Source organism: Sminthopsis crassicaudata, chromosome 6, assembly GCF_048593235.1.
Source record: "Sminthopsis crassicaudata isolate SCR6 chromosome 6, ASM4859323v1, whole genome shotgun sequence".
Classification (NCBI taxonomy): domain Eukaryota; kingdom Metazoa; phylum Chordata; class Mammalia; order Dasyuromorphia; family Dasyuridae; genus Sminthopsis; species Sminthopsis crassicaudata.
The window spans coordinates 187,945,959-187,968,378 of record NC_133622.1 but is presented as its reverse complement, the minus strand read 5'-3'; the positions used below and the strand labels follow the sequence as shown (position 1 = coordinate 187,968,378).

General features: G+C 34.1%; 1 protein-coding gene across 3 annotated transcripts in view; it reads left to right on the top strand.

Annotated features, from left to right (window-relative positions):
• The window catches only part of RNF4 (ring finger protein 4), a 201,447-nt gene that overhangs the window by 70,927 nt on the left and 108,100 nt on the right, over positions 1–22,420 (top strand). For 2 of the 3 annotated variants that reach the window (XM_074276860.1, XM_074276859.1), the window contains 3 exons: positions 1,402–1,561; positions 7,636–7,684; positions 8,535–11,444. In XM_074276860.1, coding sequence (XP_074132961.1) covers positions 1,402–1,561; positions 7,636–7,684; positions 8,535–8,684 — 359 coding nt within the window. In that variant the 3' untranslated portion in view covers positions 8,685–11,444. Of the gene's footprint in view, positions 1–1,401; positions 1,562–7,635; positions 7,685–8,534; positions 11,445–22,420 lie in introns of those variants that run through there. The other variant, XR_012483789.1, reaches the window with a different exon arrangement.

Below are 22,420 nucleotides of genomic sequence, written 5' to 3'. Positions count from 1 at the left end.
TGTTCAAGAGTTTTCAAAACTTTCAGGTGCTAAAGACTGCCAGTTATTATTCATTATCATCATCATCACTCCCTAAATTTGGTCATTTGTAGACAGTACCCTTTTTCTTTGTTGCCTTAATTATAGGTTTTGTCTCATAAGATCATAATACAAGCCTGGAACTGTAATGACTCTCAAAGGCAGTGAAGCCTCAACACCCATATTTTAAGGAAATTGAGGCTCATAGATAATGATAACCAGCTAAAGACCACATAGAAAGCAAGCATCTCAGGTGGCATTTGAACTCAAGTAGTTTGTCTTCAGATCTAAGGCCCTTTTCATTTCTTTCCTGTTCTGGAAATTTTGAACTTAAGATATCTAGTGTTACATTTTTATATTTTAAAAATATAAAGTTATGAATGCTTAAAATCAAATTCTAATCACTCCTTTTTTTTTTTTTTTTTTTCTCCCCTTTCCTGTTCTTTACAAGTTTGTTGAAGGTAAGTAGCAACATTTCACATTTAATCACATCTTACAGAAAAACCTTGACTCACAATGTTTTAGTATTAACAGGGTTTGAAAAGAGGGCCTAAGGATTCTCAGGGAATATAAAAAGAGAGGGTTGGTATTAATCTTGTTCATAGTCAATGAAGTTTGGTACCAAGAAACATTTCATATTTGTAAGTTGCTTAGTAATTAGTTTTTGTGAATTGCTATGGCCAAAGAAATGGTGGTTGGCCTTCAGATAATGAATGTCTCTGCACAGTTGTGCAGGCTTTTGGGCCACAGATGGTTTGTCATGAGATTCATGCTTGAGATCTTTCTAGCTTTTTTGGATAAAATTTACTTTGTTGCCTTAGCTTTTAAGAATACCAACATGAGATAATGAGACAACAAAATGGTTTAAAAATCTGATTTTCTTTCCTTATTGCAGAATCCTTTTTGTAAGTCTCAGAAGCCTTAGAAAGCTTTTGTAACAGAAATTCAGTCCTGAATCACTGTTAGGCTTTCTTAGAAGCCTTACTAAAAACTTGCTGAGATCTCTTATCTCTTTGACCCTTTTCTAGGCGTTAGGCCTTGTGACTGGCAGAAGACATGTAAAAAGTGGTTTGGTGGTGAGTTTTTCCTAGTTGGAGAGGAATGAGCTCTCTCCTGTGCAGCAGTGAGAGAAATTGACAGGTCAAGGAAAAGTAGCTTGGGCTTGTGAAAGAGGGAGCCAAGAAAGACATTTCTGGAGAACTTGGGGCAGTAGCATTGATATGTGATCAGAAGAGACTGTCATGTAGAGAAAAATGATCCCAGAAGCCCTTAGCTGGGTTTTATTGAAAGAGCTTACTAAGTATTAGGATGGGAGCCATCAGTGACTTATCCAGAAAGGGCTGGAACCCCAACAAATCTTCTCTTTCTCAATTTAAATTTTAGAAAATCGAAGACAAAGGAGAAACCCAAGGATGAGTCGAGGGCAGCCTGACAGCTGTATTTTAAGTAGTGATGATGAAGAAACAAGAGACAGCGATGTGTATGTGACAGAAAATCCATCCCAAGAATCAGTTGTTTTGGAAGAAGAAACATCAAGCATAAGGTATGTACTCTGGTAATTTCTCTAGATGTGTGAGATATATACATACATATATGTACACACACATATATATGTATATATATGTGTGTGTGTGTGTACATATATGTATGTATATATGAGTATGTGTGTGTATGAATGCATGGAAATACTTAAACTAAGCATATAATTTTTTGAAAACTACCAGTTCTCAGGGAGAGCATTAAATTAAAGTTTTATCTTATGTTTAATTTATTTGATGATATCTTTGTTCATTTTAATTGAATCTTTCTCCTTATAACTAAAGGGAAAGATTTGTTTTGGACTTGTGTCTGGGCATATATGAATTATGTCCCTTTGATTTCATTAATGTCAGTGCTTCCTCCAATGTAGTTATTAATACTTCTGTACCTTAGTAATTAGTTTTTGTGAATTGCTATGGCCAAAGAAATGGTGGTTGGCCTTCAGATAATGAATGTCTCTGCACAGTTGTGCAGGCTTTTGGGCCACAGATGGTTTGTCATGAGATTCATGCTTGAGATCTTTCTAGCTTTTTTGGATAAAATTTACTTTGTTGCCTTAGCTTTTAAGAATACCAACATGAGATAATGAGACAACAAAATTGTACTTTGTGTACTATGCTTAAGTGAAAAAATTTGATCTCATTAAGGTTGAAACTCCTTTCGGTACTATAGATCACAAACATTCCTTGCCTCCTGTTGAATTCATCCATATCTTCCCATAAATCTTCTTTAGGGGGTCTGGCCAAAATACTAGAGGTCTCCGCCTACGTCTCTTGACTCTGTGTGGGGACCACTGGAGTATATAGCCTCCATTTATGAAACTTCCATCTTTCCTTTTCAAAGCACCCCACTTCTTGTCACGTACCTTGATGATAATCTCTTCTACTGCTTTTTGCATACAATTTGAAATTGATCACATGCTGCATCTGACTTGTACTCACTATATATCCTTCCATTACCTTTTGACTGACTTGCAGTTTTAAAAATAGTATATTTCATGATTCACAAACAACTTAAATGGAAGGATACTGATGCAAAGGGTTTTATTTCAAGGAAAAGTTTGAAGGTCATTAAGATGATGCATACTTCTCAAGTATAATTGGCTGCCATCTTTCTCCTTTTAGCTCTGGGCTACACTTTACTGTTCATCCGCAGTACCTGTACCATATATATGAGGATAGATCAGCTCTCTGTAATTAATTTCCATTGGAATCCTGGATATTTTATTTTATGCATTTTAAAAACAGTTTCCTCTCTCTCTCTCTCTCTCTCTCTCTCTCTCTCTCTCTCTCTCTCTCTCTCTCTCTCTTTTTTTCTTATTATTTTAACTCTTATTTCCTTAGTCCTTGGTGCTAATTTAAGTATCACACTCTAAGGAAGAGCTGGGTTTCTTCTTGTCCCCTATTGTGAATGAGTTCAGAAAAATAGATGGTTTTCAAATAAATGAATTGGTAAAATGCACATAGGAGTTCTGACCTCTTACTATGTTTTGTTTTAATGTAAAATGTTTAATGTAAAATATGTGCTTTCAATTAGAAATATTGATTAAATACTAAAAAAAAACATTGTTCTGAGGAGTCCATAGACTTCATGAGACTGCCAGAGAGGTCGGTGGTGCCCAGAATTCAGAATCCCTGTTCAGAACAATTGCTATTCTTCAACTTGGTGGATATTGATGGCTCTCCTTTGAAATGTTCTGCAGTACTGCAGAGTTTGATTTGATTTTCTATATTTTTAGTCACAATCTCTTGGTATGGGCCTCACTTGTAGAGAATCCCTATTTGTGTTTTTTTCTGGACATTTTGTCCGAAAGGAAGATAACTTTGGCAAATTTATCTCTTTTCTTCCTTTTGAATAACTTTCTTGAAGTTAATCAGAGGGTCATTGAACCAAGAGATCTCTGTTTAGATCTCTTAAGCAATCTAGTATGATTTTGATGTGCATTAGAGATAATGTTAGTGGAAAACCATTTAAGTGGCATTTGCCTTATTAAATCAAATGCTTTTTTTTTTTTTTTTTGCTAATATACAATGAGCACCTTTGACTTCGTCTGTAAAAATGTAATCAATTCTAAAATTATTTGTGACAGCCTATCTGTTCTCTCATACCTTCAGCAAGGGAGTTCCTTCTAAAGATTACTTCATACCGATTTTGTAAAAATAGAAAAGTTAAGCATAGGACTCATTAGCTGTTGACATTTTTCTTAATTGATCTTTTTTAAAAAACAGTAATGGCTCTCCATGTATTCAATACATTTGGTATCTGTTCCCATTTTAGATTTGGTATCCACTCCCATTTTAGATGGCTTGAAAACGGGTATCCCTTACACCTTCAAAACATTTGATGGCATCCCCATGGATCACTGTTCTATACTTGGTCTAGTACAAGTCTTTTTCCATCTTTATCCTCATGCTATTTTTCTTTTCCTATGCCCTACACAGCACATGATTATGTTGGTAGAATCCTAATTTGATAAATTCACTGTACTTTAGATACAATAGATCTTTTCTATTGTTGGTGTGTCTGTTATCCTCCCAGTTTCATTTTTAAATACTTTCAGTATCAATTGCTACTTTATTGAGAATCTTCTTTTTAAGAGGCACTGTTCTAAGCTTTTGAAGATAAAAAATAATAATTATTTTGCTACCCTAAAGTGCTCCATACATTCTATCTTAAAAGATAACATGGATAACAAAAAAATGTTTAGAAAATCACTATTAGATAATTTGGGGAGGGATTAGCAACCACTTTTAGGGAAATCAGGAAAGACTTATTGTGAAAGATGGCATTTCAGCTGAGTTTTGAAGAAAATCTGGTGATCTGGGGTAGACATGAATAAAGAGAGCATTTTAGGCATGGGGATTAATGCCATTTAGGTATGGCATTATCAATTGCCAATTACACATTTCAAACTGGATGTGCCAGAGGTACCGCATACTCGCTATGTCCAACACTGAACTCACTTGCTTTTCCCTCAAACCTACTGTCTTCAAAACTTAGATGTCTTTCAAGGACTTTAAGAATCTTGTTAGATTCCTTTATTCTACCCAGCTATCACCAATTCAGTGCTGTAGCCTGGATTATTGCAACAACAATCTACTCTCTCTGTCATTTTTCCCACTCCAGTTCACCCTACACATGGCTAAAAAAGTGGTTTTCCTTAAGGGCTGGATCTGACCATAAGACTGTCCTATGCAATCAATTCCAATGCCTCTTTTTCCTCTAGGATCAAATATTAAATGGTAGTTGAATGACTGCTTCTGTTTAGCTTTTAAAGTCTTTAAAAACTGGCCTCAGCTATCTTTTCAGCTTCAATATACATTCTTCCCTTCCCCTTACTCACATATTCTCTCTCCCCTGTGTCCCTCCCTCCTTCTTTTTCTTCCTCTTTCTCTACCCTATTTCTTCCTCCTCCTTTTTAATTTGTTCCCTCCTCAGTCTTCCTCTCTGATCAAGTAGACTTTGGTCTCTCACATAGGCCATTTCACCTTCCATCTTTGTGTCTTTGCATTGGTTATCTCTCATACCTAAAATACACTTAATCCTTATCCATGTCATATAAGCCTCTTATGGGATGGAACTCAAATTCTACCTTCTACATAAAGCTTTTCCTGATGCTCTTTCCAATTCCTTGCCCTGCCAAAATCTCCCTGTATTTAACTTATAACTACTTGGTATTTATTTGTACATACTTAAATATGTACTTACAGTTCTCTCTTTAGTAAACTTGCATTACATAAATTTGACTAAAAATTTAAAAAAAAATCTGCAATCACAATTATAGATCTGATAAAAATGAAACATTAGAAAAAGTGAGTAACCAGATTATAAAATTAGTACAAGAACTGCAGCTAGAAGTAGATGAAGCACAATGTGGAGGAGTTGACTGAGTCTCACGGAGACTTGACAGATGGGGATCTGATAGAGCTGCTAGCCGCAAAGATTGCAGAAGAAAGGAAAACTTTGGAACCCAAGGTTGAACCAAAAAGCTTTACAACAAAACAGGTGGCAGGAGCATTTCAGCATACGAGTGATTTTTTTTTTTTTTTTTCTTACATGAAAAAGTGGATCTGAATACTTCAAAATTTTTAAAAGTTCAGAGACAAACTGAGGATAATACTGTTTGGTATCATTAGAAATATGAGGAGAAAAAGAGAACCACTATCTCTAAACATCTCTTACTAGTTTCATTTTAAAAGTTGCACAACAACCAATCAAGCACCAATGATAAAGGATAGGTGCAGTGGGTGGGTGGGGAAGAGACAAAGTGTACTTCACACCCATATTGACTTTACTATACAGTGGTATACATTATCATTAATTTTTCCTTTCATTTCATATGAAAATTTCATATTCATTTTATATACTTTGCATTTTTAATATATCTTATAACTTACATAAATGCATTCTTTTGTGTATATCTTATTACTCAGGCTAAGTGAAATTGATAGGAAGGATAAATTTGCCTTATTTAAAAATCCCTTTACTAGGGGTCTGCAGAACTTAAAGTAAGAACTGTCTATGTTTGTCTCCTCCATTTGGAATATAAATTCTTCATAAAAAGAGCTAGTTTCATTCTTTATTTTTGTGTCCCCAGTATAATACCTGGCACATAGTGGTACTTAATAAATGTTTCTTGAATGATTATTGGTTTATTTCATAAGTTGATTTTGCATGTATTTTTGTGAAGATTTTGGTTATTCCATTACCTTGTTTGCTAAGTGTATTATTGTTCTGTGTTCGTTTTAGAAAATCCTCAGACTTCTAGATAGTTGTGAGTTCTGCCAACTTTGTATTTTAAGATATTAAAACTCAAAAGAATTACTTTTATTAAAATAGGATTTACTCAACCACATTTATCAAGGCCCTCCTGGAACTGATTATGTGAAAAAAAATTACTAGAATTTATGGTGGTCTTGCTATGAAATTAGTTAGGTATTAATATAATAAAGAGAAAGACATCAGATCAAAAGTGAGTTTCACTTAATTGGTATATATAAAGTAAGTGGAGCTTATTGCTTTTTGTTTTTTAATTGCTCAAGGAGAGGCTTGTAATCAACTATCCTTATCCTTCCTATTGTTAGAGGTGAAATTCCTATAATAGCTCATTTGTATCACCACTTAAGAACTGGTCGGTTATTTTTTAGAGAAGATATTTTTCATGTGCATGACCTGTCCTTGTCCTCTTACCCCACCATAGAGAGGCCTTGAGAAAACATTTGAGATTGACCAGAGGGATATATCTAAGCCACTCCTTTTCACTTAGGATACCAAAACACATTGTTGGTAATCATTGCTCATGATCTCCTTTGGACCTGTGCTTCTTGACTAGGAATCAAAAGGAGACCTAAGATAATGCGTGATGAGGATAGGCATACAATTTACTGTATGTATACATATATAATAAGAGAAATCATTGCATCCAAATACCACTTCCAAATTTACAAGTGTGACCTCTATGAAAAGGCATCTAGTCCTACCCTTCTATTTTATGGAGAAGATAACAGTTCCTAAGAAGAATATTGGTTTCTTTTGTATTGTCTCTTAAGTCCATTTTCTCAATTTTAAATTACAAGTTAGATTTTCCACTATGGGATTTAAGTGAAATGTCTTTGTTTCCTATAAGGAACAAATTTTCATATTGTATGTAGGGTGAACAAATAGTAGGTAGTTTCTGTTGTTTCAGATCCTATATTCAATTTAGATAGGATATGTATAACTTGCAATTGAAGAAAAAAAGCCATGAATAATTTGAAATTAAGAGATAAATAAATTTTCTTATTCAAATCTTTTTTTTTTTTTTAATTACTGCTTCATTAATACTTCCTATGGAAAAATTACTTTTCTTTGGATAGGAGTTCTTTAAAAACTTTTCTCTATATATAAAATATACATATTTACATATTTTATATGTACACTATGTAAAGAATTTCATAAACTTTAAAAGAATATACAAATTCTCTAGCTATTTTATCATCTTGGGGAAAAAATGGTTATTTATTTAAAGGTAACTCTTACCAATTAATGGAATTTTTTTTCCTTTTGTTGCAAAACTGATCCAAATCATTGTGTTTTTAGGCCTTCTGGTACTGTTAGTTGTCCAATTTGCATGGATGGATACTCAGAGGTAAGAAAACTACAGCTTGTCATCTACTAAATTTAATCCAAAAAATGCTTCAGTGAAAGAATTAGATAAGAGAGGAACTTTTTCTTTAGAAATGAAATTAACTCATTTTCAGTTTAGTTTGATCCTAAAATACTTGAAACTATCATAAAGCAAACTTAAATTATTGTCTGCCCAAATTGCAAGTAATTGAAAATAGTAGTATATCATATCATTTGATATCATTTACTGTGTGAATTTTCTAGTTATATTTTAACTGTTTGTCTTGCATAAGTAGAACAAAAGATTGAAGATTTTAAGGAAGTCCTTTTACATTTTGTTGGCCTTTTATAGAAATGGTAACTATTTCTCTGTAGCTTTAATGCAAAAATTCCAGCATAGGATCGATTTTGTCAGCTCTACTGTTCTATTGTTAAAAGAAAGATGACTTCTTTGCTGAAGAGCCCTCTTTTGAACCCAGCCAGACTGGACGATTCGAGGGCAGGTCTTAAGATTGTGGTTCTTACTGGCCTTTTTTATTGAAAGGGTCTCATTATGGACATTTCCAGAGACTGAAAACAGCAAAGAAAGGGCTTTCTTAACCATGAGGCCAACCCCTTGCTTAACATAGGTGGGGAAGCTGAGACACAGAAGAATGGATTTGTCCAAGAATAGACAGTTACTGGAATTTGTGTCTACTAAACTTAGAAGTACAAGTCCCAGTGGTTGGTTATCAGTTTCAAAACTTTTGCCCTATTGTTTAGCTGATTACCACCACCAGCATTTAGCATTGAGAATGTCTTTTAAGTATGGAGAACATAGCTATCTTGTAGAGACGTAGCTTCATGAATTTATCTGTTTGCTATTTTTCTAGATTTTGCAAAGTGGACGACTTATAGTCTCTACAAAATGTGGTCACGTCTTCTGTAGCCAATGCCTCCGTGATGCCCTTAGAAATGCTAGTTCCTGCCCAACTTGCCGGAAAAAGCTGAACCAGAAACAGTATCATCCAATTTATATATGATATGTATTATGTTTCTCAGGACAGCTTTACGTGGATTGCTGTGAAAATGTCCTGAGTTTGTCAACATACCTGACAGTAAGGAGAACTGATTTTAAAAACGATTTTACCTGGGGTGTTTGTAAGCAGATTTTATGGTCCAAGCTTAAATGTCATAAACCTAGCTCTTTTTTTTCCCCCCTCACATTTGATAAGGTTGGGCTGAATTTCTGAGGGTCTAAGTTAGTTGAGCCACGTATTTTCTCTCAACATAGTCCCTGTGTTTGACACAGCTTCTCTGTACCACTAGGGTGTGAGCTCTTGGGTTTCAAAGTCATTTTAATCAAATAATTGAATCTCATAAGCCTAAAAGAATGAAAGGGAAGACATCAGCATAGATGAGTGGTCTCTTTCCACTTGCAAAGTGAAGAGGTGGGAAGGGCTGTTGAATCCTGTTCCCAGCAGGCTCATCCATTTCACATGCCTTGGTGTAAAAAGCCTGTTTTTGATTCACAGCCTAGCAGAATGAAGATGTAATGACAGGCCCTAAATCTTCCCCAGGGAAAAAGAATATGCTGATGTATTGAAGAAATTGCAGAGCTCCCAAAGCTCCCCAGGTATATAGCTGCTGGGTCCCCTCTACCAGCACACTCAACTATAGAACAGTGACTCTGGGTCTCTCTGGAACCTGGAAGCAAACTCACTGGAGGCTTTTTATTTTTATTATTAACTATTATGAAAAAATTTCTTATTGGCAAGGCCCAGATTTTCCAAGCTTCACTTGATCATTAGTCATGTGTTTCTATTTTAAGACTCATAATCTTATTTTAATTAGTGTCCATTGTTCACTTTTCTTCTTTCCTCCCTTTACCTAATTAAGTAATCATCAGTTGGTGATCAGAGAGAGCTGTTTCATAAAGTTTAATGCCAAATTATAGAACTTGGGCTTCAGAATACATCCCCTATCAATATGGTTCTCTACAGGTATCTCAGCTATTTATCATATTAGAGGTCTTTTATAGAAACTTTATGCCCCTTAACATTTTACGTTAGTGGCATCTAAAAGAGTGAATGATCCAGTTCTGAGTAATGATACATTATAGATTTTTTTTTTTGCACAAAGAAATTGAACCATATCCTAAGTGAGATTGCTAAGTAGGTTTCCTCCTCCTTCTTAAAGACTCAGCTTTGTAATAAAGCTTGTTGCTTTTGAAATTCTCATTGAATTGGGGCAGAAGTAGTTCAGACTTTCACATTCCTGCAGAAGGCTGGATATTGACAGTGGCAATAATTTCTCTCTTTCTGCCACGTCTATCTGCTGTTCATATTCTCAGGAATGTTGATAATGTGGTAATGTTATAAACTTGCTCCAAAGATACAAAATATGGGGCACAAAAAAGCTTAATTTTTGTATTGTAATAAAAACCATTTTGTGTTATTGCCTTCTTATCCCTTGAATGTTCACCAAGGGGTTGGGGCAAGGGGAACAGCTCCATTTTTTCCCCCCAGCATGTATTTTGCAGGTGGTGGAAGTAGTTTGTGACATTACTTAGCTACTTGGGAGGAAATCAGTTCACTGCAACTTCAGTCCAAGTCATCTCTGCCTGTTTGTTGTTAATCATATCAGTGGTGTTCTATTGAGTTTTTTCACCCCCTGTTTTGTGGTGGGAATTAATTTTTTGAATCTGTGCCTAATTGGGATAGACTTTGTTTTAAGAATCTTTTGGTGTGTGTAATTTTTCATCATCCGTGAAACCCTTTGTTATTTGATGGTCCATGCCTGTTGAGTTGATGCAGTCTTGCCTCCATACAAACCATGATGCTTGCCTACTGAAAAATTGTGGTTTTTGTCCTTTGCTTCTATCTTTTTATCTGGGGAAAGCTGGTGAATTTTAATCTGTACTTTGGAATTGCTTGCTCTTCACATCAGTAAAGAATTCTTGAAAATCTTGTAGTTCTTGTCCATATCCTCCTAGAATTATTTACTTAAAACAAAATGAAGTTTTGTTATGGCTGTTTAGAAAGAAACAATTCTAGCTTTGCTACTGGTAACCAACCTTAAGTTGGATGAAACAAATTACTGTATAAAACTTAATTTAAAATGAGCATTTCCCCCTTGCCACAGGAAAAAGCAGTTGTATTAGCAATCCTGATTTTTAAAAATTACATTAAATATCTTTTTAGTTATAATATATGTCATTTTTTATTCATCAAGTCAAGAATAGGAGTGTATTAAAGATTAATTTGGGCTGATATGTGTATAGCTTTCTGGTTTTAGCTTTAGTTTTGAATGATATTTGTAATAAGTTTGTATTTCCAAGTAAATATTTATTTTTTTTTTGTCCTGTATCAATTGTACTGATGTGTATGTAAGATCCTTAAGAAAAAAGTCTATAGAATACACAGCAGATTCTTTGGCTATTTTGTTTTGTGACTCTCCTTGAAAACCTAGACCTGTCCAATTCTAAGCTGTTGATCTCAAATGTTATTGTATTATTTCATTGTAAATCTAAATTGAAAAGGTAATATTTAGTTGTAGTTATTTACTTAGTATAGCACGCGTATAGTTTTCCAAAACTGCAAAATATAAACAGGCTGATTATGTAAAAAATCATACTTTTACTTTATTTGTGTATATAGTTCTTTCTTTCTTTACTTTTTTTTTTTTTTTTTTTTTTTTTGGTTATTTAAATTGTATCCATGTCCATGTGTCAGGTCTGTTTTGAATTTCAGCTAAATGGTTGTTAATTAAGATGAAAATAAACCCATTAATTTGATGTACAATGTGTACTCTTTATTTTGGCTTCTATATTATTTTTCCCTCCTAAATGGTGTAGTCTTACTTAGTTTTCATGTTTGGGGTCTGTCATCAAGCAATTCCCCAGTCTTGTCCTTCCTTTTACTTTACTTCCTCCTTTCTAGCCCTCGAAATCCTCTTCCTTTAAGACTCAGTTTCCCTGAAAGTCTTAAGGATTCCCTGTTTACCCATTCCTAAGCTGAACGTGATTTGTTCTCCATATTTTCCTTGAGCACTTTGGACTTGTCTTTTGCCCTTGCCACATTTTACCTTAAAATATATGTATTTCTGTACACTTGTATTGTAGCACAAGGGAGCAGAGAAATAAAAAGAGGTCACTTTATATACAGATTATTGTGTTTAATCATGATCAGATTCCTTCCATTTCTCTTCTCCCTTCTTTGTAAAGAGGGAGGCAAAAAGAAAGGAGGAAAAAGTCTGAAGTAATGATAAAGGGGAAAAACAGAGCCATTTAAGACCAAGGACTACACATTTTCAACTCACTATTTAGAGACCATTTGCTGCTAATAATAGGGAACACAACTAAAGTCCCACTAACGGTAGCAAGGGAAGAACAATTGTGGCAAGTCTTTTACATTCTGGTCCTTAGAACCTCGTGGCTCTCATAAAAGGTTTGTTTGAACTTAAACACAAGGAATAGACTTCTAGGAGAAGACATAGCTACCAGTAAATATCAAAGGAAGATTTTTCTGAGAATGCAGGAATAACAAGGCAAAGCTTGTTGATCAGTGACCATTGAATCTAGGTAGCTGGAGCTGTGTTGAGTTACACATTGCCTCCCTAAGGGAGTTACCTTTCTTTGGAGGGAAAAAGAAGACATGAATCCAATAATTGAGATCTAAACCAGGGGGTCATTTGAATTTAAACTGTTGTTCTGACAAAGACTTCATATACCCACCTCAGTTAAGCCCTGTTACATTTCATAAATTGGTTAACAGCTCAGCACTGTATTTTCTCACACGTTTGGAAACACTATATGGGATTCATTTACTCGGTAGACCTCAGAGACCCCCTGGATAATGTAATGTCAAGCCACAAAGAAATGAAGGAATGAAGGTTTTTTCTGCTGTTTTGATCCCATCATGGGGAAGGCACCTGAATAACTGTAGACTTTGTACCAGAAAACCTCCTACTTTACTAAAGCTTCTGAGGGCCTGAATGGAATGGAATTTACCCCCAAATTATTACTCCTTATGATAGGGAACCTTAGGAATATCTTCCCCTCCTTTTACTTCCAACTTAGAACCTGTGAAGAGAGAAAAAAAAAAAAAACATTCTGTAGACAAATTCAAGTCATCTGCAGAAAATGAGGTTTGACTTCAAGGGAAAGTGATTCAAATGACTTTCATTTCACTGCTAAGAAGAACCCAAAAGAATAAATTTCAAATAAGAAAATCCAAACAAATAAAGGCCAATACCTCCATCTTCTCTCTGTGGAAGACAAGGGCAAGAAGTAAAAGTTGTATCTTGATAGAAACTCTGGAAAAATTAACCAATAATGTTAAACCTTTGAGTGTAAACAGGTAACAACAAAAGTCATTTTTTTAAAAAAAGAAGTAGATAGATATACTCTGTAAATAAAATCAATTGGAAATAAATTTTTAATAAAAAACTGCCCAAATACTATATTTGGTAGTCAAATCTGATTTGAAAAGATAATGCTTGGGCAGCTAGGTGGCACAGTGGATAAAGCACCAGCCCTGAAGTCAGGAAGACCTCAGTTCAAATTTGGGTCTCAAACACTTAATACTTCCTAGCTGTGTGGCCCTGTCACTTAATCCTAATTGCCTCAGGAAATAAAAGGAAAGAAAAGATATTCTTTTATTGTTATTCTGTTCTCTTAATGTATTTTTTTCTTAATCTGACCAAAAATGGAAAAAAGAGATAAAAGAAATTTAAAAAAAAACTGAATTCTTTGCTTCTGAGAATTCTCATACAGATAAATTCATAATTCAGGATAAGAACTTTTTCCATGCACTGGGAGTCAAGGATGTTTGTAAACCCATACTGGGAATCCTGACGACCACTGCAGGTTTGGCAACAACCATAGAAATATATAACATTAGCAGTCAGTATGGCAGCATTCAGACCAGGAGGTGCCTGAGGCTCCAAGGTCTCTGGCATTCTATAGCCAGAGAGAGGCCTAAACAACCAACACTTTGAACTTGAAAGCTTCAGAAGGGATCTAACTTCAGAAGGTCAAGGTCAGCAAAGGAACTAGGAGACCCAGGGCCTGGGATTCTATATGCAGAAAATCTTACTTAGGAGGTATAGCTGGAGAGATGAATAAAACAAAACCAACCAGTATCAGAAATTTCTGCACATTGAGATATCCAGAAGAAGAAAGTATTTTTGTTACAAGTGCAAATAGTGACGACAAGGGAAAATTATTTTCCAGAAGGACCACATGAATTCCTAGAAGATATGAGCAAAAAATTAAAAATGGAATAAAAGCTCTTGAGGAAAAAATTGAAAGAATATGTAGTATAGAGCAAAAAGTATCAAACTTTATCCAAGAAATGAAATTCTGAAAACTAGAATAGAACAAACAAGTCATGTGTAACAAGGCAATAAGAAATATGAGAACAAAAAGAATAAAAAATGAGCTTCAAATGCAGTATTCCAAAAAGCAAAATATCCCATTGATCTGTCTGCCTACATCCATCCATCCTTCAGCTTACAAAAATAATATATAAACTTAAGTATAATCCAACGACAGGGAAAGTGAACTATTAGAGGGGACTCATAAAAAGTTGAGTACAGCTGAAACAACTGAACACAATAAAAAGAACTTTGAAGTATCTCATGAAAAGACTGGAACCATGTAGGAACTTTGAAATATAAATACAAAAATCAACAAAAGGTAAATTTATTTGAACAATTGAGAGAAGGGGCTGTGTAATTCTATAGTGTCAACATTCTAATAATGGGAGAAGAAACAAGTGTCCCTTCAGAACCTCAAAGGTATTAGGAGAGTTAAGAAAAAATTCTTGAGAGGGAATTGGTTTTGTTCTGAGGATCTGAAAAGGTAAAAGAGGAGGAGGAACAAAAAGTAATAAGTTAATGAAGAAAGGGAAAAAATAAGATGTGCAACTGGTTCTTTATTGTAATTGAGATGCCTTAGAAGAATATATAAACTTGGAGGAACAGTAGGGGAGTAAACATTAGATTGATCTTATTCTTACCTGAAATGGGCAAAAGAGGACACACTAGCACATACACAAAGTTTGGTGAATAAATACATCAACTCAACAGAGAAACAATTAAGAATAGAGAATTGTTGAGAGAATACTGCTGGAAAAAGAATAGCCACAAGCAAAACTTCTTTTTCTTAAAGAGGAGGATTTAAAGAAGAAAAACAAGCAAAGAACCAGAATTAAGGAGTTTTCCTATCAGTTGGAGAATGAATGAACAAATTATGGTATGTAATGGATATTATTGATATTATTGCACTGTAAAATATGATAAAAGACAGGATTTCAGAGAGTCAGTATATGCAAGGACAACAACAATATAAAAAACTCTGACCAGTGCATGGACATCTCCAAATGATCTATTACCTTTTGATAGAAAAGTGATGGACTCAAGGTGCAGAGACGTTTTTAGACATAACTACTGTGGTTTTGTTTTCCTGGACTGTTTGTCTTTCTCATTTTTTTATTTTTCAGGGGGAAGAGGCAAATTTGTTGGCAGTAAAGGATTGGCAATAGTGTTATTTGTTTCTGTTTTTTTTTTTTTAAGGCACCTGACAAGTTTTTAAAAATTCACAGAAGAGGGAGGCAGAGCCAATATCACGGAGTAGCAAGAAATAACATCCCCTAATCCCCCAAAACAGATCTGGAAAATGGATCAAACCAAACACTGATAGGGAAATTTAAAAAAAATTACAGGGAGTTATTTTTCCAATTAGAGCAGCATAGGCAGATAAACAGATCTGTGATCCAAAGTGAGACACAAGGAGCATTCCACTGCATGGAGAGTTTGTGCACTGGGCCAAGAAGGGCCTCAGCTTGTGTGGGATGCAGGGACAGGTGCCAACTGGCAGCTGTCTCACTCATGATCCAGTTCTGGATCACAGATCCAGCATGGAATGAGGAGGCATCTCTGCCTAGAGGCGTTTCAGGGAAAAGAGTAGTCTGGGGCCTTACTCTGCTGAGGAAAGAATGGTTCCAAGCAAGCCATATGGCTCAGACTTTAGGATTCCAGAAGCAGAGCAGCATCCTGATACCATTTTCTGGACTGAAGTCTGCCAAAGAGTAATGAGGGCAGGAATCCCAGACCAAAGGGAAGTTCAGTAGCAGTCTACTGGAACTCCAAACTATGTAAACTCCTAGGCTTGTTGCTCACACTTAAACTAGGTCTCAGGAGCTTGTATATCTCAAACCAACAGGTCAAAAATTAAGACACTGCCCCATGTGTTTCCACTTTGGGAACACTGAACTTGCAGTTATCTGAACTTTGGGATCCTAGAGAGTAATACTATTCATCCCAAGGAAACAGTAACAAGACCAGTCTAGTCATTAGCCCAGTGCTAAGTCCAAAGTCAGGAAGTAGGCTGGAAGAAGGATCATTTAAAAAAAAAAAAAAAAATCTCACCATAAAAAGCTACTATGGTGACAGAGATTTCCAAGCCAGAAAACCAGAAGAAAAGAATGACTATAGAACATCCAAAACTTCAAAAAAAACACGGCTTGGCCACAAATCCAACCAAAATAACTGAAAAAGATGTAGATTGTTTTTTGAAGTTTTACTATGTTTAGAAATTGTTTAAAAATAAAAGTTAAAAAGCATTATGACAAAATTCTGTGGAAAAAATGTTCTTGATATACAAGTTAGACTATTGAGCATCAATGTAAAAAGTGGAAATATTTTAAAATTTAAAATTATAATATGCACTAGGAAATAAGAGAATTGTTCAACATTAGTGAAACAATTAGCATAATGTATCATACTTTAAAAAAAAAATGCTACGTGGAAAATCTTGCTTTTAATGGGCTTTGTTCACCCAAAACAAGAAAATTCATTGAAAAGAGCTCCTGAGCTATTTCTTTTTTTTTTTGTCTATCCAGATTGTACCTGGAACCTTGAGTATCCCTAAGTAAATAGAGAAGTAGAAATTCTTAATTGAGGAAAAGATTACAGAAACTGAAATCAAAACTATTTTTGAAATGGTGACAGATAGCAGAGTACAATATAAAAAGAACTGTATCTGGGGTCAAAAGACCTGGTTTCAAATTCAAAATTCAATAAATGTTATGTGCTTATTATGTGGCAGGTACTGTGCTAAATTCAGCTTCTAGTGCTTACTGTGTGGTCTTGGGGAAACTACTTTACTTCCGGGTCTCAGTTTCTTCATTTGTAAAACAAAAGGGTTGGAATCAAGGCAGACCAAATAGATCTAATTCTAATAACCTAATTCTCACATAAGTAATCCAGGAAAGATAAAAGAGCCCCAAATGCATTGATGATTAAGAAATAAAAAATAAAAACCTTCATCTAGCCTAGGTTGGGAAGGGACACCCAGAAGCCCACTAGAACTAAGAAGAGAATCAGAGGAGTTAGGCAGGCAAAGCACTGGGCATTTTTCCAGCTTCCACAGCCATGAATGATCCAGATAGAAGGCCCCTGAGTAGTTTGACACCTCTGGAACTCTGGGCTTGGATGTGAGAATGGGAATCAGTAAAAGCAGAATTGGTATTGAGACAATTCCACATAAGCAAGTTGACATGTGCTGCCTTGGAAATTTTTTGTATTCTGCCTGCTGAGGATTTAGGGAAATCCTTGGACCCTGGTACCACTTACTGTAGACACCTTAGAACAATGAGATCCACAGGGAAAGTGCAGAAAATAGAGATTAGAAACAAATGGGCTCATCATCTCGTTCAAATAAGCAGGAGCAATCTAAACCTGGTCCTATCTGTTCCAGAAACTAAAACTAGAAATAGAAATAGAGTATATAAATGATAAGGAAGTTTTATGGATCCAAAAGCATCCAGGATATAGCCTAGAGGAAAAGTAACTCCATAACTATTAACATGTCATGATAATTCTACAGTTTGTATTGTTTTTATTATAAACATGGCACATATATTTAATTTTTCTAATATTGAACCCGTTGCATTCCTGGTATAGATTCAGATTATATTTTATAATTTTGTTATAATATTGCAGCAGCATCTTTGCAAACTCAATATTTGTTTTAATCAATATTAAATATTGGGCTATAGTTTTCTTAATTATATTTTTTCTTAGTTTTAGGTATCAGGAGATTATTTTCCTCATAGAATTAGGTAGGATCTCTTCTTTCCTGCATATAACATGAAATTGTTCTTTGAATGTTTAATAGATTTCATTTGTAAATCCATCTGATCCTGTGTTATTTTCTTCTAGGATTCCTTTGTGACGTGTTCAGTTTCTTTTTCTGAGGTTGAATTTACTTAATTTTTAAAAAAATTCTTGCTCTTTTTCACAATTTATTAAAATATTCATCTTTTCTTTTTATCAATTTTCATTATATGATTAGATATTTCATGTATTTCACCCCAATTTTGTGAATTCTCATTTTTTCACTTTTGATTTTGACTATTTAGTTTCCCTGTCTTTAAAAAAAAAAAATCATAGTAGCCCAAAGGATATTTTTTACTCTTTCCATTTTCCTTCCCCAAAGCTCATTTTATTTATACATTGAATAGATTTGTTGTTTTAATTTTTGATTTTCAGAATTTCTCTTTTTATGTTTAAGTGGTTCTTTTTTTGTTACCTTTTTAGTTTTTCTTGTTGCATGCCCAATTCATTGATCTATTCTCTTAGTTTTGCCGATTAAAGTATTTAGAGATAACAAATTTTTTTTCCAATTATATCTCTACATTATTTATATATTGTCTCATTATTTTCTTTAGTAAAATTATGTATTTTTCTATAATATGTTCTTTGATCTACCAATTATTTAGTATTGAATGATTTAATTTACATTTCAGTTTGAATCTGTTCTTCAAAGGCCCTTTATTGATTGTCATCTTTTGTGTGTGTTCAGGCCTGTAAAGGATATGTTTAACATTTCTGTTTTATGTTCATGAGATTCTTACGTCCTAGCATAAGCACAATTTTTTAAAGATACCATGCAAAGAAATATGCATAAGCATTATACTCAGTAATTGGTAGGGGACTTTCTTAAGCTAATTAACCTTAATAAAACTCTCTTCAGGTTACCTTATCTTTTTGTGGATTTGTCTAGGTTTGAAAGGGGCACATTGAGGTCACCAATTCTGTTGTTTTGCTGTTTATTTCTCCCTGTGAATTAATATATTTTTCTTTTAAATATTCAGATGGCAAGCCATATGTATTAAACTTAAATATTTTTTTAAATCTGTGGTGCCTTTAAACATAATGTAGTTTCCTTGTTCATTTCTTTTAACCATGCTTATTTTTACTGTTTCCTTGCTTGAAATCATTATTACCACCCTTGATCTTTGCTTTTTTTTCCATTATCAAAAAGCAATTTTCTATTTTTCTCACTTCATCCTCCACTGGGGAGAAGACAACCCTTGTAATAAATCGGCACAGTCAAACAAAACATTCCTACATTATCCATGTGCAAAAGAAAAATATGTCTCATTTGAACCCATCATCTGTTTATCAGGAAGTAAATGGCATGTTTCATCATTGGTTTTCTTGAATCATGGTTCCTCATTGCATTGATCAGAGTTCTTAAGAGTTTTAAAATAAATTTTCAGTGTTGTTATTGTACAAATTATTATTCTTATTCTACTACTCACTTTATTTTGCATCAGTTTATAACTAATTAGCTTTCCTAAGTTTTACTGAAACCATTTCATCGTTCTTATGGCACAATTATATTCCATTATATGTATATTATATATTTGTTGGGCTATTCCTTAATTGATAGGCATCTCTTCAGATTCTAGTTCTTTGTCACTGCAAAAAGAGGTACTATAAAAACAGTTGGGTTTGTCTCTTAATTTCTTCACAGTATAAATAATATTTGAATTAAAAAAAGACATTTAGTAGTTTCTGTATCATCTTCTGCACCATTTTTTTCTTCTCTGCATCTTAAAATGTTATATTGATGTTCTTGTTGTCCCTAATCCATACCCCCACATTCACACAAAATGGAAGTCCTACCGTATGGAAAATTAAGCACAACACATCAATAGATTAATTATATTTCATTCTGTACTTCTATTCAGTCACCTTTCTGCCAATATTCAAAAGATAGGCTTCATTATTTTTGGTTGGTTATTGATTGGGTTATTACTATGGTCAGAGCACTGAAGTTTTTCAAAGTTGTTTTTCCTCATATTAATATAGCTGTCATATAAATTGTTCTGATTCTGCTCATTTCAATATGTATCAGTTCCTACAAGTCTTTGAAGATTCTCTTACTCCATCAGTTCATTATTTTTAAGCTACAATAAAGCCGAATTACATTCATATGCTACAATTTGTTCAGTAACACCCCAGGTAATAGATAGAACTGTTTTGTTTCACTATACCACAAAGTGCTGCTATTTAACACCATAGCAAAAATTAGATACACTACTTTTAGTTTTACCCTGTGTGTCTCTTTTATTTTAAGAATAGTGGTCTCTAAGAATAACCTTGGATAGGGCAATTTTTATAAGTAAATGAGAGATGGATAAACATCCCCAAAAGCCTATGTTGAACCCCTGTTTCCTCCTCACAAGATAGGTGGAGTAAATATGCTGCTGTTGATAGTAGGGATGGACAGGAGGTTCATAGGAACAGGTTATTTACCTTGATGGATTTGAGTCAGCTCTCACCATTTCTTCAGTGATACAACGAGGATATAAGCCAGAAGACCTTTTCAGAATATTTGAAGGGGGCACTGGGGAATGAGAATGCAGTATATGGTTGCATATGGCATCTCATATGCTGACCATTAAAATCAGAACTAATAGGGTTTTCCGTCTCTGGCTTAACTGCCTATCAGCCTTAGAGAGTATGGGACAACAGCTAACACAGTCTAGCTTTACAAATAGCAGATAGTCAAATTCAAGCCAGTTTTCATCCACAAAAGTCAATGGCTTCAGCCTTACCTTTTTTATTTTGTGTTGAGAGGGATGTATCTAGATTGCTAACTGGTATTTTATTAACAAAGTTAGATTAGACTTAGTCCCTTTAAGTGGAACACAAGAAAATTTGGCTCCGATGTGCAGTGTCTCAGTCTGTCATTGCCAGTGTATGAAAACTTGCCTCTTGTTTTCTATTGCTGCAACCATTATCTGAGCAATGGCATCATCTAACAGCAGGATACTATTTTAACATGATGGGAGAAGTGGTAAGAATGACAGAGACTACCAAGAGTTTGGTTAACCCAACAGTTCCTAGAGTAAAGGAGGCATTTTAGCTGGACCTTGTAATTTCAGACCACAAGAACATGAAAGCCAATTTCCTTTTTGTAACTGGCAATTTTGCCACTTCTTACAATATTCTATTGCAATCATGTACCATAGTTTGTTTTGTCTTCTTTAAAAAGAAGATATCCCCTAAGTTTCCAATTTTGGACTACAACAAAAAGAGTTGTTAAAATTTATATATATATATAATCCTTTTTCTCTTTTTGAACTCTTTGGGTTTAGGCCAATAATAGTGGTGCTAAATCAGGTTTTTTGAGTGTTTGGAGGGATTTTTTAGAGTTTTTTTTAGTATAGTTCCAAACTGCTTTCTTCTTGTTATAATCTTAGCCAACCTGATGGGTACATTTCTCTAATAGTGATTTTGTGTTATATGAATAATCTATTCTAATTATTGACTTCTTCATTTTTTAACCAATACCAAAAAGGGACAATTATTATTTTGTAGTATGATTTTCCTTTCCAATACTTTTCCATGATTATTCTTGAGCTTTTTATATGAAGTTATAATTTTTTTCTAGCTTTGAAAAATATTTCTTTGGTGGTAATAGAATATTGAAATTAATTTAGAAAGTGACATCATTTTATTGTATTACTAGGTTCAATCTAATGATCAATTAAGGTTTCTACAATTGTTTAGGTATCTATTTCTGGAATTTTTCATAGTTGGATTCATATGGTTTTGGGGTGTATTTTGATAGAAATACTCCCAGCTATTTTGTAGTTATTTTGAATGGAATTTCTCTTTCTGGCTCTAACTACTTCATTTTATTGGTAACATGTTGAAATGCTAATGATTTATGTGAATTTATTTTATATTCTGAAATGTTGCTGAATTTACCAATTGTTTCAATTAATATTTTGGTTAACTAGAGTATTGGGGGGGGCTGAGGCAGTTAGGGTTAAGTGACTTGCTCAGGATCACATAGTTTAGTAAGTGTCAAGTATACTAGTGGCTGAGAATAATTATGAAGTGGGGTCCTCCTGGCTCCAGAACCAGTGCTCTATCCAGTGTACCACCTAGCTGCCCCTAACTAAGGTTTTTAAAGTAAATCTTTATTTCACTTGGAAAAAAATTTTTTTTCTCTTATTGATATAGCTAGCATCTATTAAATAATAGTGATAATGAGCATTCTTGCTTTACCCCTAATTTTACTGGAAAGACTTCTACCTTACCTACATTATATGTATTATTTGTTGTGTTTAAATAAATAGTATTATATCAAGCAAAGGTCTATTTAATCCTGTGTCCTTTAAAGTTTTTAATAAAACAATCTTTTTTGGCATCTGTTAATATAATGAAAATTTTTGTTATCTATAGTAACATGATTTGTTTTATTTAATCTCTTCTTTATACTGAATCAACACTGCATTGTTGGTATAAACCCAATTGGGTCAGAGTGTGTCATCATTTTAATATGTTGTTGAGATCTACTAGCTAATGTTTTCTTTAAAAATTTTTGCTTCGATGTTTATCAAGGATATTGGTTTACATTTTTTCTTTCTCTGCTTTGTCTCTAGTTTAGGTATCAAGATCATATTTGCCT